Here is a 19,730-nt window from a genome sequence, read left to right as displayed (position 1 = left end):
ATTTGGTATTTATAGACATGGTAGCCGTTTAAATATAGCCGTTAAAATGTAGCCATTAAAATATAGCCGTTGAAATGTAGCCGTTGAAATATAGCCGTTGAAATGTAGCCGTTGAAATATAGTCGTTAACATAAAGGATAATTTATTTAAATAAAATAAAATACATAGCAATTACAACTTCAGGATATTATTCTTAATAAAAGTACACAAGTTTTCATGATCTTTCTTTTGTTCATGAGTCATATGCGACGTGTCCATGATGAGATAATCCATGTATTTTGTCATCCTATTATCTTCTGCCTCTTTCTCTTTTATCGCCACCAATTTCTCCAATGCAGATGCTTTCCGTTCACTAATCTCTATAAATCTAGCATGTGTGTCTTTTTTTTCCTTCTATTTTCTCTTTGCTGCCTTTTGGCCAGTAGGGCGCACTTCACGTACTTCATCATCACTGATGTCTGCATTGGAAGAAGAAGTAAATGCCCCTATATCTGACACCTTTGTTCTCTTACCATCTTTTGTTTGGTACATTGTATTCCATTTCGGCTCATCCTTTAGCAATCTCCAACAATCCACAAGCAAAAAATTTGAGTTGTTATTTTCAGATTTGTACAATTGATGTGCATTATCAAGAATTTGCTCATCAGACCAACCACTGTGATGTGCTTATTGAACTCGTTTATAACATCCATTGAATCGCGCCACCTTTTGATTCATCTTGTTCCAATGGTCTTTGCATTGCCTTCCAGTCCTTGCTTGCTCACCTTTTTGGTTAGTGTTGAAGTAATATGCGATTCGAGCCCAGAAATGTGTAGAAGTCTGGTCATTCCCCACAATGGCATCCTTAGATGTATTAAGCCATCCACTTATCAGAAGTATAGTGGCTTCCTTGCTCCAGCTGACTTTACATTTATGCCTTAATTCATCTTCATTGTGTAGAACTACATTTTCCAACCCTTCATCACTATGTTCAGGTTGGGTTTCAGAGATAGATGTTGATGATGTTTCACGATTCAAATCAATACTAGACTTTTCCATACTTGGCCTATAATTTCTTGAAACCATTTCGGGTTGGTGTAGGGAAGGCATATGAAATGCATATGGTAGTGAATTTGTTGGTGTGAAGAATGGAGCTTGTTGGGGTGTCTCAATAGAGCCAAAATTTTGGTAAGGGTAAGAGGACATGGGATAATTTTGAGAATTTGAAAAACTTTGGTTAAATTGATAATATTGAAAATTTGGATTTTGAAGATTAGTAGAAGGAGTATTTTGAAAATTTTGATTGAAATGAGAATATTGAAAATTTGGATTTTGGGGATTGGTATATGGAGAAAATGATGAATTTTGAAAATTTAGATTTTGGGAGTTGGTATTTGGAGAATTTGGAAAATTTTGAGAATTTTGGGAATCCATTGGTAAAAATATAAATTTTGTGATATTGATAATTTGGAAGAAAAATGTATGAAATGGTGTGAAAATTGAATGAAATAAATGAGTATTTATAGAAGAAATTTTTGTAATATATTACCGTTTTTTACCAACGGATACATTTATTACATAATATATATATGTATAATTAAAAAAAAATATATATATAAAGAAGGCACCGTTGCCTCACAGAGGCAACGCCTCCTTGATTATTAATTGGCAACGTATGGCTACAATGGCAAGCCATTTTTTTTATATGTTGCCTGTAAGAAAAAGTCAACCGGCTACGTATATAGCAACCAGCATTGTAGTTGGCCTTAGAGCAACTCCAACAGGAGTTGCTCAAAAAATGCTTAAATGGTCAAATTAACATTTTTTTATTAAGTTTATCCAATCAAAAAAAAGAAAAAAAAAAAAAAAGGAAAGCAATGTTGCCCAGCAATGGCAACGTTGCTAGTTTTCTTCTAAATTAAACCCTTCCACATCATCAACCTACCCCACCTTTTACCCCATCACTGACGGGCATTGTTTTGGAGTTGCTCTTAGTGCTTGTTTGAAAACAACTCATATTAATTACATTATTTTTAATAATATATTTGGATGTAAAGTGATAATTGTTTATAAATTCTTATTATTATCATGTTTGACTTTGACAAACAGTTTGTTATTATTACGTATAAAAATAATATTATTTAAAATTAATATTAATTAATAATTATATATTGTAATTATACCTAATTTTTTCGAGAGCTGTAAGAATTAGAAAGTATAATTGAGACCCCTTAATTATCTTCAATTACATAATTATTGTGTAATGACAAGAAACTTAAATTTAAAATTCACTTATAATATTTAATATTACATTAAACGTTGTTACTCTCAAATTCAAAAGTTAGAACAAACATATAAACTTAAACAAAAATAAATAAATTATTTAATTAAAATATAATATTTATTTAAAATTTATATGACATTAATATAAATTTAATAAAAATAATTAATAAATTATATAAATAAAATTAAACAAACACGTTTGCATATTGCACAAATAATGTGCAATATACAAGTTTTTTCTATATTTCTATTGCACGTTTGTATATTGCATATTGCATATTGCACAAACAACGTGCAATATACAAATTTGCTTAATTACATCAAATCAAATAATTATTCTGAATTATACTCAAGTTGAATTACATGGTGCATTTCTAAACGCACCCTAAAGATTTTACTTCACAAAACTACTATTTTTTCTATATTTCTTTTTTTGTAAAACTAATAATAATGAGTAGTTTTATGGTGGACCCCAAAAAGGATTTAACATTGCACTCTTCTCTAGTTTTTTACTTGAGAAGTATTTTTGACGCAATTTTTTTTTTATGATTGTGTATATTGTAGTTATTTAGAATTTCATGTAATTTTTTAAGAAATTTCGAATAATTTATAGTGTAGAAATAAAATTCAAATAATCTATTGCATGCGTGATTATTTTTTTTATATGCATAGAAAATAATATGTTGGAACTTTATTTTTAAATTTATAAATTATTTAGATTTTTCTGAATTTTTTTTAAAAAGTTTAAATACCTACGACGTACACGGTTTCTTTCAAATAACTACACAGTAGTACACGGTGTCTTTCGGTTGTACGAGAGAATCCTCCAATAACAATAATATCCAAAGAGTGCAAATTGACGAGGGAATATGGGTTAGGTCAAGGCAGAAATAGGACAGCCACAGGTCATTGACTACCTTTGATTTGATATCAGAAACTTCTCCCTTTATAGTTTATGTGCGTCCAAAATTTTAACAAGTTTTTCGGTTTTCTTCTTCTAAAAAAAATAAAAATGTTTAATAAACTAGTTCATAAATACTAATTATTTAGCTTAGAAAAGAAAAGAAGTCTTGGACCCTATGAATCATGTTCTTAACGTTTTGTACATTATTTGTGCTAACGTTTGTGTGTGATTGACTACATTAACAAATAGGGCTCTGCAACAAAATTTGCAATCCGCTAAATCTGAATAACTCGTACAAATCAACCTGAAAATATCGACAAAAAATACAACTCAAAAAATCCATTCTTTATTTTAAACCGTCCAATTACTATATTAGGCGGGTTGAAATTTTTGGCAACTCGCCCAATTAAGAATTTGTCTGCTTTTTTAATTTGATATTTATTTAATTATTAATTATACATATATAAAACTAAATTCAAATAATTTTTTTTATAAAAAAATCATATATTTTAAAGTAACAATTATTTTAGTTACAAATACAAATTAAAAAATAGAGAAAATAATAAAAAAAATTGGTAAAAAACGATTTCTTTTAGAAAAAAAATTAAAAAAAAGTTTCGGAACCAATAGTCGGGTTGAACTTCAATTTTTTTTAATTAGGTGGGTTACGAGTTGAAAAGTATCAACCCAATTATAAGTTTGAGTTTGTCAAAAATCTACTCAACTAGTCCAAACCGACCAATGAACACCCCTATTAATGAATGACAATTGACTCACTAATTAGCCATTGACTCTAACTCTTATGTTTTGTGTTGTTAGTTATTTATTTTAATTTTGGCATTGGGTAAGGAAGATTCAAACTTCAAACGGGGGAATGAGGGAGAATTTGATTTCGAGGCCAAAATATAAGTATTTTTTTTAGGAGGGCAAATTTATGATTTCTAAAAAATATGGAAATTCTTTTTAAAATAATAGCATGTAAAAAATCTATTTTGAAAAATTTGGGGGCCAATACCTCTTCTTATTTAATGTCCTTTTGTTCTCGACACATTCTCTTTGTGCGAACATATAAGGCTATATATATAACACTATTATATTCGTTAATTTGTCGCATCAATTATTCTGTTAATATTTTATACCAAAAATTTATATGTAAAATTAAATTATTAATATAATAAAAAAATTATATCAATTATATAATTTTGAACATGTTTGGGGTAAGGTGAGCTTTTTTACATTATTGGTATGGCACAATAGTTTTATACACATGAATAAGTTGTAATTTAATTTATCTCTCCAATTTGTTTTCAAGAAATTTTAAATAATTAGTTTGCTGAAAATTTGGTTGAATTTTTTTTTTACGCATAGTCATTTAGAAATTTTGTTTTATGTATTATAAATTATACAAAATTTCATGAAAATATATAAAAACACAATCATATAAAAAAAATAAGTGGTAACTTATATATTTTTGTAAAAAAATTTGTAGCTAACGTCACACTCATCCAAGTGTGGTTTCATCCGTGATTATATATTCAATTATTTACCAATGTAGATCCCTTTCTTTTTTATAAGTGATAATTTTTATAAAATAAAATGAAATCATATTTGAATTAGAAAAAAAAAGGGAATAATTCACAGAGGAACTTATTTATTTAAAATAATATATCAATTTTAAGTTAAAATTTTAATATAAAAAAATTATCATATGAGGGTGGAAATGACAATCTGAGAAATACTTGTATACATAATATACATTAGTCGGATTTGGTGGTTTGAACTTCCAATTTTGGCTTTGACGACTAATGCCCCATTACCCCACCCAAGAGTGGTGGGCAGCTGCTTAACCGTTGTGTCTATATATCATTTATTTTAGTCTCATCCAACCACCTAATTTCAATAAATTTTCTTGTATTTCACAAAAAAAAAAAACTGAAGTTAATTAATTGTATTAGAATATCTATAATAATATATTGTTGTAAATTGTAATGTTAGAAGTTTTATTTGATAGCTAGTCCTGTAATTTAATTTTATGAACAGTTGATGGCAGTGACCTTACAGAGACTAATTATACAAAAATAAGTAAAGGACCATCATATAAATCAATAGAAATCTAGGGAGAGATTTTTTCTTTAATGTACATACTTGAGAAAAACAAGCCATAAGTAGGTAGTATATTTATATTTCCGCACTTTGTATTTTTTCTTATTCTTGATGTTCTTGACATTAAGGAATATTTGTTTTGAGTAGTTGAGTTAACTTGGAAATTATAAATGACCTTTAAATAGAGTTAATATTAAACTCTTGTGTACAAAAGGGTTCACTTTACTTTTAAAATACATGTGGGGCTCACACAAATTATTAATTTTACCCTCTTGAAATTTGAATCAAACATAGAAAAGATTTTAGATTCTCATTCTCACATTTACTTTACCACATACCAAACACCCCCTAATGGTGTTCTCTTGAGATTTATTTGTACGGTTGAAATTCATTTAGATCTTCATGTATTTAAAGGACTTGATTTCTTCACGTGTTATGGATGAATTGAGAATTTTAACCTTATTCTAACAATTAGGCAGTAAGTAAGTAGTTTTTGGTGTTAGCAACAAGAGGCAAAGTGAGACCCAAAATAGAATTAACTAACAAAAAGCCTAGTATTGTGTCATAGTGGGATTTGTTACTCTTGTGTGCGAGAAGAAATCTCTTCGAATAACAGAGAACTGAGGGTATAATTTTAATGTTTGGTCAGTAAGAAAACTTCCTGGCTTGGGATTTCAGTGGATGTAGGTCTTATTGAGCAAACCACATAAACTTCTCATGGAATCTTAGTTTAAGTTTGTGTTCTTGATTGTTTGCTTAGAAGTTTCAAGTATTGTTGGACTTTGAGGATTTTGCTCTTAAATGTGAATTAGAATACATATAGTAGTTTTAGGTTGGATCCTGCAATAGATTGCAGTTCTAAATACTGTAGCAGTTTAGCAGGGTTTTATATCTACAAGGACCAAATACGGAGCCAAATTAATTCCAAACACAGCTTCTCAAGTCTGCTGAAAACTTTGTTATCTACAAGTTTGATTTTGTAACTTGTTCCTACATACAGATAATTATCAATCAAAATTTAAAAGAAAAGAACAGTTCCCTATACATATGAATCTGTTTCAGAATTCAATCTCAATCTCCAACCCCTTTTTTTTCTTCAGTTCTGAAACACAGATAGGACCTAATGAATAGCTAATGAAAACCTCACACTAATATAAGTTTTCTTAACAAAAACGGCATATACATATGAACTACATTTTATATTTCAACAAATATTTTTAAATCACTACCTCCCATCTACCATTGTAACAGTCAACTCGTTTAAGGATGCGTAATCAGGGCCATCCGAGCAAAAATCTGTATCGTTATAGCCCCTCATTGAAGTATAGGTTGGTTGTCTTGGCAATGGAAGATTTGCATTTTCACTCTCCAACATTAACAGCACCGATGACATGGTCGGTCTGTGAAGAGGAGAATCTTGCACACATAATACTCCTACTTGTATGCATCTTAGCACTTCATTATTCCGGGAACATGTGTCTGCAATAGAGGGATCAAGCAATTCCATTGGTCTTCTTTCATTCCACAGATGCCATGCCTGAAACAATTGCACATATATTTTATTCAATAATTCAATATTAGCTTCTTGTTCTTGGCAAGTAAAACTAGATGACATAGTGATATACTTACATATCCAATAAGGCTCAAGTAATCGGTATTACGAAAGCTAACATTCCTTCGTCCGCTCACAATCTCTAACAACAAAACCCCAAAACTATATACGTCTGACTTGACCGAAAAGAGACCCTCCATTGCGTATTCAGGAGACATATAACCACTGCAATTTGAAGTATTGATCATTAGAACTTAATACCAAGAGTTAATCTTGTTGAAGTGAGTACAGATGTTACACTTACTATGTGCCAACAACTCGGTTTGTGTTCGCTTCATTTTGGTTCCCTCCAAATATTCTTGCCATGCCAAAATCTGAAATCTTGGGGATCATCTCTTCATCCAGCAAAATGTTACTAGCCTTTAAGTCTCTATGAATTATTCGAAGTCTTGAATCTCTATGTAGATAAAGGAGTCCCCTTGCAATCCCTTCGATTATGTTAAAGCGAGTATTCCAATTGAGTAGGGCTTGCTTCTCTGGATCTGCCATTTTTACAAAAGAAAATATGAACAATGAAATAAGTACCAAGGAAAAGAAAAAATCTTATTGCAATAATTTGTACTAGTTCTTTTTAAGAGACAAAGCTAATATCTGGGGAAAAATGACATACTGAAAAGAAAGAAGTCCAAGCTTTTGTTAGGCATGTATTCATAGAGCAACATCTTTTCTTCTCCTTGAATGCAGCATCCCAAAAGTCTAACAAGATTTCTGTGTTGTAGTTTCGCAATAAGGATAATCTCGTTCTTAAACTCCTCCACGCCTTGTCCTGATTTTCTTGAAAGCCTCTTTACAGCTATTTCATGTCCCCCTGGAAGCTTACCCTGGTAACAGAAGATTGTATAATTACATTTAGCACCATTTCAAATTATAATCAGAATTTGTAGACATGCTAACGTATAAATACCTTGTAGACATGTCCAAATCCCCCTTGTCCGAGCTTGTTTTCTTCAGAAAAGTTGTTTGTTGAGATTGCTACAAAATTGAAACTGAACAATGGTAATTCTGGCCCGCTGCCTTGAGGGCAATCTGTCAGAACGTCAATTGATCCTGAAAGTTCTGTCGAATATTCTTTGCTCTTTAACACATCAGAAGATGGTGGTATTTCACTGCTCCTCGACCAGGGCATTGTAGAAGAGGTTGGCAAAACTGAATATGAGAAGAGGGGGGAACATGTAAGAAGCTCATATTAAGATATATGATGGTGCTAGACAACATAACTGAATAAAATTAGGTGAATGGAATAATCACTGCTCACCTTTCAGTTTATATCTGAACCTCCACACTAGCCATATAAAGCCTAAGAGAGCTGCTCCCAGAACAGTCAATACAATTATCAAAGTGGTAGATTTTTTGCTCCTTTCACCTGTACATTCGTAAGGCAAAAAAAAAATCAATATTTGCAAAAGATGCACCAGATTTTTCTTACATGATTAGATCACATTCACATTCAACGGAGGACAAGTTTTTATGGTTAAGCAGTCCTAATGTGATAGATAAGTCGTACCATACCATTCGCACTTTTGATATACTATACTTTTTTATAAATGAACCGAGGGAAATCCCCCACAACTCACACTCACACTCACCACCCAACCACTTGAGCAGCCTCAAGTGGAATTTTGATCAAATATACTAATCCCTTTGTCTTTTGTATTATCTTCTTCCTTTTCAAAAACTATTCGACTAAAAACTTGAGTTTGTTTTGCTTTCGAAGACACAAACCATGATATTATGTTAATAAGAGTAAGTAGTAGTTAAAAGCAACAAACTTTACTGATTTAACATAAAAAATATTGTTGCATAGAAAGAAAAAAAGTATTGGCTACAATATTAAAGGACAGGTTTAATAATCCACAACAAGAATTGTGGGCAACGAAAGGATTTGGAAATAAATGAGTAGGAATCAAAACTGAAGTTACTCCTCAATTTAACTAATTGTGTGTGATTTGCCAATATCTTGATACTAAAAGGTGATTCTCAATATGACACAATATGGATAAGTAAACATGGCTTATTAAGAGCATAAGAATGAGAAATAGAATGAAAAAGTGTACCTAGATCGGAATGAGCAAGACGAATATTCAGCGTAGCTCCACCTCGTTGAAAATGTTGGACATCCAACAAGGTTTCCGTCCATACCAGACACCCAATTCCATCAACAAATGCATAAGCTATACAAGAGCAATTCTTCAAACACTCATCCTTACAACCCGCCGCGGCAGGGGGAAATTGCCGAACCAAATCAGCAAAGTCTGGCAACTTTACCCATCTGTGCGCAGCAAAGCCATCTTCTTCACCATCCCCCTCTGTTCCATTTATGCTTTCCTGACACTTCAATAGTGTTTTCCTCGTACACCCACTAGACCAATTTCCCTTGTTCCATTCTTCCCAATTAGTAGGTTGATACCCCTCCATACACCGGCACTTGACCGATTCCCATGAGCTACAAACACCGAATTCCCCACACTTATTGTAATGCTCACAGTCATTGGTCTCAGCAGGTTGCGATTGCAAAAGATCCCACTTGTTATCGGCCCGTCTCCACATATATTGCTTTTCGAATCCATTCCACTCGACCCGAAACCTCAACTTATTGTTTTTATCTGAAGTAACATAAGTGAAGAACTGCGTACCATTATCTTTATTGGTTAGCCTAAACCCATATAACAAATTAGCTGTCATGTTTGGTACACCAAGGAAGCCCTGCATATTCCAATGCCCACTTCTCCACCGTCGATTCGGTCCCTCCCATATCACAATCTGTGGCGATCCACGAGGGTCAATCCCCATGGTGAAGTTCCCTGGTGAAGGGTCATTAATAGATTTCCATGAAGTGAAGACCCTGTTCTTTCCTTTTGCAGCGCTCGTTTCAACTCTCATGCCAGGCAAATAAGTGTCCGTTGGATCATTGAAGCTCTCCCAATAAGATATAGCACCTGTTTCGCTATTTGAGAGAGCAAGATTCCCATCATCAGAAAGTTTCGCTGTTAAGTTTTTCGATACAACCGAAGAAACGTTACTGTCACTCGTCCATATTGAATTATTACTCCCGTCATAAATCACCAAATTGCCATCGCCTTCGAGTGTGAGAACTCCTTTCCTATCTGGGATAGCCTTTTCTCTGTTCGCCACCCAAACCACCGTGACCTCAGTATCGTTCCGGTACCAAATTCCGACGAACCGTGACGTGGAATTCACCGGGCTGAAAAAACCCAGTTCAAATATGTCCCCGGCGGACACTAGGTTCCCGGAGGAGCTCTCTCCGTCACGTATAGACTGGCCTTGAGAAATGGTATCTTTGGCGGAGCAAAGCAGAGCAAATGAGGAGACAACGAAAACGACAAGCCAAATTCTTAAAACACGACAAGGAGTTTGGCTAAGCGCGGTCATTGTTGCCGAGCATGAGCAAGAAAAAGAAAATTGAAATGTTGAAGAAACAGAGATCGAGGTCGAGGTTAAACGGTGCGAAAATCAAAAGGGAAGAGCTTTCAATGGCGGCCCTTGCTGCTGGGGCTTGTTTACTTTAAGCAATTGCATGTATAATAATAATCTGACTGCCTATAAAGGAAGGCGAGAAGAAAGACCAGCATGATACCTTTGAAAAGCTTTTAGGTACCGAACTAGTGGTTCTCTGTGTGCATTAGTGCCTATTTGAAAACAACTCGTATTAATTACATTATATTCTATTTGGATGTAAAGTGATAATTGTTTACAAATTCTTATTATTATCATGTTTGACTTGACAAATCAGTTTGTTATTATAACATATAAAAATTATATTAGGTCTTAAATACTATTTAAAATTAATATTAATTAGTAATTATATAGTGTAATTATGCTTAATTTTCACGAGAGCTAAGAATTATACCCAAATTCAATTACATTGTGCATTTTCATACACACCCTAAAGACTTTTACTTCACAAAACTACCATTTTTTCTATATTTCTTTTTCTGTAAAATTAATAATAATGAGTAGTTCTCTAGTGCACCCCAAAAAAGATTCACGGGTGCACTCTTCTCTAGTTTTTTACTCAAGAAGTATTTTCGATGCAAATTTTCGTTATGGTCGTGTATATTATAATTATTTAGAGTATCTTACAAATTTTCAAAAAATTCTGAATATGTTATAGTGTAAAAAATAATGTTCAAATAATATGTTGCATATTTAAATTTTTTTTTATACACGTAAAGAATAACATATTTTAACTTTATTTCAACCAGATAAATTATTTAAATTTTTTTAAAAAATTCTAAATATCTATAACGTAAAGCGCGCGGCTTTTGAGTGTACGAGAGAATCCTCCAATAACAATAATATCCAAAGAGTGCAAGTTGACGAGGGGATATGGGTTAGGTCAAGGCAGAAATAGGACACAGCCACAGGTCATTGACTACCTTTGATTTGATATTAGAAACAACTCCCTTTACAGTTTATATGCGTCCAAAATTTTGACAAGTTTTTCGGTTTTCTTCTTTTAAAAAAAAATATATAAATGTTTAATAAACTAGTTCATAATTACTAATTATTTAGGTTAGAAAAGAAAAGTAATCTTTGACCCTATGAATCATGTTGTTAACGTTTTGTACATTATTTGTGCTAACGTTTGTGTGTGATTCACTACATTGATGAATGCCAATTGACTCACTAATTAGCCATTGACTCTAACTCTTATGTTTTGTGTTGTTAGTTATTTATTTTAATTTTGGGATTGGGTAAGGAAGATTCAAACTTCAAACGGGGGAATGAGGGAGAATTTGATTTCGAGGCCAAAATATAAGTATTTTTTTTAGGAGGGCAAATTTATGATTTTTAAAAAAATATGGAAATTCTTTTTAAAATAATAGCATGTAAAAAATCTATTTTGAAAATTTTGGGGGCCAATACCTCTTCTTATTTAATGTCTTTTTGTTCTCGACATATTCTCTTTGTGCGAACATATAAGGCTATATATATAACACTATTATATTCGTTAATTTGTCGCATCAATTATTCTGTTAATATTTTATACCAAAAATTTATATGTAAAATTAAATTATTAATATAATAAAAAAATTATATCAATTATATAATTTTGGACATGTTTGGGTAAGGCGAGCTTTTTTACCTTATTGGTATGACACATTCTAGTATTATACACATGAATAAATTGAAATATTTTTTACATGGTATTATTTGTTGTAATTACAATATTTTTCTTATTTATTTAAAAAAAAATTAACTAATTAATTTGCTGAAATTTTGTTTTATGCATTTTAAATTATACAAAATTTTATGAAAATATACAAAAGAAAGTTATCTTAACTACAACAAACATAATCATACAAAAAAAAATTAGGTGTAACTTATCTGCGTTTGTAAAAAAATTTGTGGCTAAAGTCACACTCATCCAAGTGTGGTTTCATCCGTGACTATATATTCAATTATTTACCAATGTAGATTCCTTTCTTTTTTATAAGTGATAATTTTTATAAGATAAAATAAAATCATATTTGAATTTTACCCTCAATTAATCACTCCTCGTGATTTACTTTTGGAGTTTATAAGTTTAAATAGTAAAAAGCATGCGAGCATAATTTCAGTTTTAAATTTTGTGTCTGCTAATATATTTTTATTAAGTAGTATATATATATACTCCCCAGTCTCTATTTGTTAATTATTTAAAATTTTAATCCCCAGTCCAGCTCACTCTTCATTAGGAAAAAAAAAGGGAATAATTCACAGAGGAACTTATTTATTTAAAATAATATATCAATTTTAATATAAAAAAATTATCATATGAGGTGGAAATGACAATCTGAGATGGAAAATTATGTCAGTTCACCATTGCTTCCAAAAAAATATTATAATCTCAAAATAATATTCAATAAAAAAAAGATCAAATTTGAATTTTCCAACCGTTGATTAAAACGGAAATAAAGAAGTTGTGTAACTTACTCTTCGTCTGCTTTCGTTTCTTTTTCTCACTTTCTTTGGGAAAGTTGTCAACCGCGCAGGGCGTACAATATTATGCAATTATATTCTTCAATATTTGCCACACGTGTATCATATGCTGCATCTTTATCCTATAGAAAACGGTTTGACCATTAGCTTCAAATAATTTATTTATTCATTTATACTCTTTCAAAGCCAGTTATAAATATATATATATTTAATTCTCTAAAAAATAATATTTATATATATATATGTATAAATGAAGGATTAACAGTTTTTTTTAATACAATTGCATATTATAAGTAATGTATACATTTTAGTACAAAAAAATAATAATAATCTCCTATTCTTTTTACAATTTTCAAGCTGAGATAATTTATCAGGATTACTCGTAGGGAGAAGTGGCACACTTCATCACAAAGAAGAGCGAAAACTACAATAGTCCCACCATCTTACGGACCAATACCACTATCAACTAGTCGGACTTGGGGGTTTGAACCTCCAATCTTGGCTTTGACAAGCAATGTCCCATTACCCCACCCAAGGGTGATGGTCGGCTGCTTAACCTTTGTGTCTATATAACATTTATTTTAGTCTCATCCAACCACCTAATTTCAATAAATTTTCTTGTATTTCACAAAAAAAAAAAAAAAAAAATCTGAAGTTAATTAGTTATATTAGAATATCTATAATAATATATTGTTGTAAATTGTAAGGTTAGAAGTTTTATTTGATAGCTAGTCCTGTAATGTAATTTTTCACTCTTGACAGACACCAAGCCATGAGCAAAATTTATATTTTCTAATCTCATATTGCTAACACTAAAATTGGCTCTATTGAATAATCAGTTATTATGTTTCTAAATTAGAGATCAAGATCAAGTTGGAAGATCGGAAAGGGAAAAAAACTTTGTTAACTTACGGTTTTGTGTAAAAGAGTAATATGACGTTTGAAGTTTGAACCAATATTATAGTACTTTTTAAAAAAAAATTAGAGATATTATATTAACACTCTAAAATTTTATTAAGAAACTTTATTTTTTATTAAAAACTAATATAAAATGTATATTTTTTAAGTTAGGTTTACTTTTTTTATTTTTTTCTTCTTTTAAAAAAAATACATATAAATAAAATATATTTTTATATATTTAGACATAAAAAATTAAAACAAATTCAATGAAAACTTGTTCAATAAAAATGAAATTAACACAAAAAAGAAATTAAGAAACATCAAAAGAGTTGAGAAAAAGTTTCAAAAATAATTTAATTTGATTTGTTTTTAATAAATAAGGTGATTATATATATTCTTGAGTGTAAATATCATCAACCATAAATAAATAAATGAAAAATAACCATCAAAACAATGCCATCACGTACTCTTTATTTTTAAAGTTTAAATGTTTAATTTACAAACACATGTTAACCGATTTGTTAGAACAAATTAGGTTTACGAAAGAAAAAAAATTAAATAAATCTCTCAAATATCAGTATTGTCCTTCATTTAGTTACAATAGGTTTATAAAAAATAATAATATTTTTTATTATTTTTTTATTATAAAAAATATTTAATTAATTGATTTTAACTAAAATAGTAAACTAGATGAGATAAAGTTAGTAAAAGTAGCTCCATAAATTTATTTATTTTTTTAAGAAAAAAAACTATTTTAGCTCAAATTTGACTAAAACATAAAGAACAACTTGAGGTTTTTTACACACAGGAAAAAATTAGATAGTTGTGAAATAAACTTATAGCATATTGTATGTTAGTGTTACACTGTTCTATATGGTGGTGTTTGGTATGGAGATTTGGTTTGGTGGGAATGAAAATGTCAAATATAATTTATGTTTAATAAATTTATTTTTAATGATTTGAGAATTTGTGTTTAGAAATGAGTTTCATTATTTTAGTTTTATTTGAAAGTAATTTTAACTCCTTCAAATATTATAATTTTATATTCTCTTAATTTAAATTATTTTTAATTCTACTCCTACAAACTCAAATTTCAGACACCCCATATAATCTTAATTAATGGGCATTTCACTGATAATCTAACTTAGACAGGTTTTAGTGGTTAAAAGTAAACTAACGTTGATTAAACAATAAATATCACTCTCTCCCTTTGTTTATTCAACAACTCAAATCATTGTTTTTTTTAAACCACAAAAATAATAATAAAAAAAATGTTGGAGGACATATTTGAATTCAGGATTCTAATCAATTGCTAATAAAACAAACAAAGAGATAATGGCAATTAGTGTTTTATTTATTTTTCTTAGCAATCAATTGGCTCTTATTCTTCTCTCTTTTTTTAATTAATATGGAATTAACTGCTACTAGTGGTCACACTCATATAAACAAAGATATAATAAAATGAAATGAAAAACAAAGTTCGAAATTTATGGTTTGAAATTGGTGTTAACCACTTTGAGATTTTAATTTTTTTTTTTAATTTTTGAAAATATTAACCACTTGATATTGAATAAGTGGAAAAGAAGACCAAGTTGGACCCGTAAGGGTAAGACCCACCCCATGTGGACTTCAACCCCTCGTGACCCATTAATTCAGAAAATTATTTGAGGGGCTTGGGGACCCTTTTGTCATTATATTTTTGTTTATGTTTTTTAAATAATGGGACTTATTGTTCAGGTACATATTCTCATTTTAAGGGATCCAATACATATCTATCATTATTTCAAGTGTCGATATATTCATGAATCTACCTATGTATACATATATATATACTTCATTTATGAAGAAACATATAAATACTTCATTTACGAGAAACCTACGTACATGAAATACATTATAAGGTATTTGTTGATTGAGTTTTTCGTTAACTACAAATAAAAGTATGAAATTTAAAAGAAAATGAAAATCAAATATAGAATTTTACGTGGTTCAAGATATTAATTAGTCATAGTCCACGAGTCAATTGTATTAAGGATAAAAAATAACTTGCAAAGCTCAAGTTCTATGAGAATTTAAGTAGTGTCTTTGCATGCACTAAAAATTGGAATTCGTTTACAAGTGATACTCTAGTCCTATTTATAAGCAATTGGGGGCTAAGCTTATTAATTAGAGCTGATTGCAATAATCCTCCCATAATAGGATTAGTTACACATAAATTATGATTTCCTTCTCATAAAATTGGCTTGTGGGACCTATTTGTTATTCTGCGGGCACAATACAAGGATATCAAGCTCGTTGTTTTATTGGGAAAACTGATTTTTGATACTTGTCAGGGGGTAGCTGCACGTATCCCCACATCAGGCAGTGTCTTGGGACATACCATTTGCTGCTTGTATGGAAACAACAACATGATTTCTATAGCCACTAGATGTGTCAGGCACGTATCTATGGTCCTGAGTGCCCCTCTGGCTATAACCTGGCAAGAGGGTTCTCCTTCCATGAATAAGGGTCATCGAGATTTAATAAGTTGATCACAACCCGAGGAGTTTCGTTGGGTCGATGTAACCATCTGGAAGGCAACTCCCCGTCCAAGTTCTCGGAAGATGTCTCGTTGATAACCTACAGTGCATGTTCTCTGATAGTGATGGGAACAACACTGTAACGCCCTACTGATTAGGGTTCGTCACCACGTGTGTTTAAAATTAGTGCTGGACTCGCTAAACGAGTCATTTGGACTAAAACATGTGATTAAGCCACTAAGGGTTCAGATATTCAAAATTTTGGTCAAGAAGTAAACATTTCCATTAAAAGAAACTTTAGTCTTTACTTGGGATCCCAGAATACAAGTTTAAAAAAAATTTACAACTCAAGAATTAAAAAATAAGTCGACCTAAGCGGCAAAACAGGGTTCAACCCTAGTTCTTCTACGATATCTCGGTCATGGCAATCGAGTAGACTGCATCTGTACACATCACCGCTATCACTCTCCAACTCATGGTTGGCCAAGCTTCTCCTTACCCTTACCTACACCACAAAGCACCCGTGAGCCAAAAGACTCAGGAAGAAAACATATTAACAGATTCAGATAGTTCACAGAGCATAACAACATGCTTAACAGTAATAACTAGAACCAAGCATACATATTGTACAAGTAAGTGACCATAGGGTCACACAAGTGCGTGTTGCACTCCCACTAATTCATATGGCATTCGAGCCAGTCAAGTGCATAATCACTCTCAGAGTGGCCTAGCCATAGTGGCCAGCGCGCAGCTCACATAATGCCGACCACGGCTTATAAGCCGAGTCATGCAAACCCTCAACTCATAAGTCGAGCCTTTTACTCCCTCAGCTTATAACCCGAGCCCTTTTTAACCAAATATACCCTCGACTAGTAGACCGAGCCTTAATCAAATGCAATAGACAGATTCTTAACTTATAAACCCAGCTTCCCAGTCAAAACAACCATCCATATAGTACATTCAACATGAACACAGATATGCATTACAGTATACTAAAGCAGATACACGCCAGCACAATTATAATCTTGCTCATTAACTAGGCCCGAGCCCTAATCACGTTTACACTTAACAAATGGGTTAAGCCCCAATCATGCATCTCACGCATCGGTACAGTTTTATTACCTCGATCCTCATGCAGATAGTGGAACGACCCCGAGCGTTGATCCTGACCCAAACCTGGCGGAAACCCTAGTCACAACACAAGTATACATTCATCATGACTTAACCCTAGAACCCGAGTTCCAAACCAAACTCTAAATCTTAAAACCATTGTTCCTAGTTAACGGGGCATTAAAAATGTCCCCAGAGCCCCTAAGTGGGCTCCCAAATCAAATTGCCGAGCCATCGAGCCTAGACCTTAAAATCCATAAAACTTGCATTTTGGGGCCCTAGGCGCGGTCGCGCTTGCCCTTGTTGTGATCGCGCCCACAAAAATATTGGGGCTTCTGGGCCATTGGCACGGTTGCGACCCTCCACTCGAGCCCCCAAATTGGATTCCAATTTCCCATTTTCTAGGACATTAGCGCGGTAGTGCTAGGTCGTTAGAAACTAAAAATCTACCCAGAATATGGTGTTCTTCCCCACTTCGCAAACTCTACAATTTCCAGCCAATTTCATGCCTCAAATCTGACCCATCTAAGTGTTTTTAACAAAATTCCAGCCACAGAAACACTACACTAGACCTAGCCAACAAAATCTTTTACTCCACACATCCCAAACACCAATAAACATACAATTTAGAAATCAAATTCAGCAAACTTCAAGAATACCAAGAAAAACAAGGGCCTCACCTCTAAATTTGAATTCCTTGATGTGATGATGACCTTAGAAGCTTGTATCCCCAAACCATAGCTGCAATTCCTCAAGAAATGGCTCCAAATTTCCCAAAATTCTAGCTTAATTAAGCCTTAAATTGCCTTAAGTGCTCTTCAAAAGAAAAATTGCTCCCAAAGCTCAAGAGGAGTGTTTGAACGTGAGTGAGCCTAAGTGCCCAGCTGTTGGCTATTGATAACCTAAGTGGTCAAATGACCACTATGCCCCTTGCCCATTTTTACCTTAAAAGTTACCCTCAAGGGCAATTTAGTCATTTGGCATAATTCTCACTAACCTCAAATTATCTTATACGATCCCAAATAATCTAACAATCCAATATTCATTAATTAATTCCCATTACTCTATGATTTCCGGTAATTTTCCAAATTACCGAAATACCCCCAAGCTCACTCCGAGCTGTGTATTTTACCTCGTTGTGACTTTTCTGCTAATTGACTCCTTAGGATCGCCTCGTGTCGGGTAACTCAAATATATCCACATAATAACGTGGTTGTAATCATATATCACACATATTTACAATTATACTATTAAAGGGTAAAAATTACGAAAATACATTTCTAATAAGAAACAGGTCCACATGCATATTTAATATACCTAAACTTGCAAGCATAATTATATCATAATATAATTCACATAACAACATGCTCATAACATATAAGCACTCAATTAATTCAATTATTGCCTCTCGACCCCCTAATCTATACAGTAAACCATATTAGAAAAATTTTGGTGTTACAATTACCCATAAATTAGGCTCTAGGTTCCAAAAAAGACTAAACAACATGATTCATTGAGGGTACATCGTCGTGTGAAGGAAACACAAACACAGACAACAATATTCATTCAACAATATACCGAAAAGCCCACTATAATTTTTTTCCATAAGTCACAAATGATAATTCACTACTCCAAAAAGTAAGCAAACAACAACAAAAGTCAATAATATAAGATCAGCGGCAAATAAGTCAAAACTATAATTAATACATAAAACCAAATTGTCAACTTATAATAGGTATAAAAAATTATCAAAGATTGTTACAATCAAATCCCACATAAGAAAAAATATCTAAGAAAGAAATAGAAAATCCGAGCTAACAGTAATAAACATAAAACAACATAGCAAAATTCACAGTAAAATTCTTTTATATATATATATATATATACTAGGTACAAACTGCGTGCAATATGTACGTTTGTTTAGTTTTATTTATAGAATTTATTAATTATTTTTATTAAATTTATATTAATATCATATAAATTTTAAATAAATATCATATTTTAATTAAATAATTTATTTATTTTTGTTTAAGTTTATGTTTGTTCTAACTTTTGAATTTAAAGGTGAAAACAAGAGATTATATATTATATGTTTAATGTAATATTAAATATTATACGTGTATTTTAAATTTAATAAGTTTCTTGCTAGTTTTAAAAAAATAATATGTTGCTAATTCACAATAGATTATATTATATGTTTAATATGATATTATTCTAATAAATGAGTTTAAGTTTAAGTTTAATTAAATTTTATTTAAGCTATAAAACGTATGATTTTATTATTTTTAAATAATTACTATTGTAAAATATCTAAAAAAATATCATATTTTAATTTGTTTAATTATTTATTATTTTTAAATAATTATCATTGTAAAAT

The 19,730-nt window shown here is 31.4% G+C and overlaps 2 protein-coding genes across 2 annotated transcripts; both read right to left on the bottom strand.

Moving 5' to 3' along the window:
• Positions 1 to 393: 393 nt before the first annotated feature.
• On the bottom strand, positions 394 to 1,065 carry LOC133793669 (glutathione S-transferase T3-like). Its single transcript, XM_062230970.1, has 2 exons — positions 743 to 1,065; positions 394 to 655 (listed from the first exon to the last, which is right to left on the bottom strand). The coding sequence occupies exons 1-2, from the start codon at positions 1,063 to 1,065 to the stop codon at positions 394 to 396; spliced, it is 585 nt and encodes a 194-aa protein (XP_062086954.1).
• Positions 1,066 to 6,187: 5,122 nt separating this feature from the next.
• Positions 6,188 to 10,504, bottom strand: LOC133794197 (G-type lectin S-receptor-like serine/threonine-protein kinase B120). The gene is made up of 7 exons (XM_062231404.1): positions 8,936 to 10,504; positions 8,137 to 8,244; positions 7,786 to 8,027; positions 7,492 to 7,702; positions 7,126 to 7,363; positions 6,899 to 7,046; positions 6,188 to 6,806 (listed from the first exon to the last, which is right to left on the bottom strand). Exons 1-7 carry the CDS (start codon positions 10,269 to 10,271, stop codon positions 6,495 to 6,497), a joined length of 2,595 nt encoding a protein of 864 aa, XP_062087388.1. The 5' UTR covers positions 10,272 to 10,504; the 3' UTR covers positions 6,188 to 6,494.
• Between the last annotated feature and the right edge of the window lie 9,226 nt (positions 10,505 to 19,730).

The sequence above is a fragment of the Humulus lupulus genome, chromosome 8 (genome assembly GCF_963169125.1).
Source record: "Humulus lupulus chromosome 8, drHumLupu1.1, whole genome shotgun sequence".
Lineage (NCBI taxonomy): Eukaryota > Viridiplantae > Streptophyta > Magnoliopsida > Rosales > Cannabaceae > Humulus > Humulus lupulus.
This window is presented reverse-complemented; position numbering and strand designations above follow the sequence as displayed.

Bases quoted from the DNA above. Each gene is read 5' to 3' on its own strand.
- LOC133794197 (XM_062231404.1), bottom strand. From the start codon at position 10,271: ATGACCGCGCTTAGCCAAACTCCTTGTCGTGTTTTAAGAATTTGGCTT. The intron at 8,028-8,136 runs GTGAGCAGTGAT...TCTCATATTCAG, and splicing joins GTTCAGATATAAACTGAAAG to TTTTGCCAACCTCTTCTACA. The intron at 7,364-7,491 runs GTATGTCATTTT...TAAAAATGGCAG, and splicing joins CTTGGACTTCTTTCTTTTCA to ATCCAGAGAAGCAAGCCCTA.
- LOC133793669 (XM_062230970.1), bottom strand. From the start codon at position 1,065: ATGGTTTCAAGAAATTATAGGCCAAGTATGGAAAAGTCTAGTATTGAT. The intron at 656-742 runs GCAATGCAAAGA...AGCACATCACAG, and splicing joins GAGCAAGCAAGGACTGGAAG to TGGTTGGTCTGATGAGCAAA.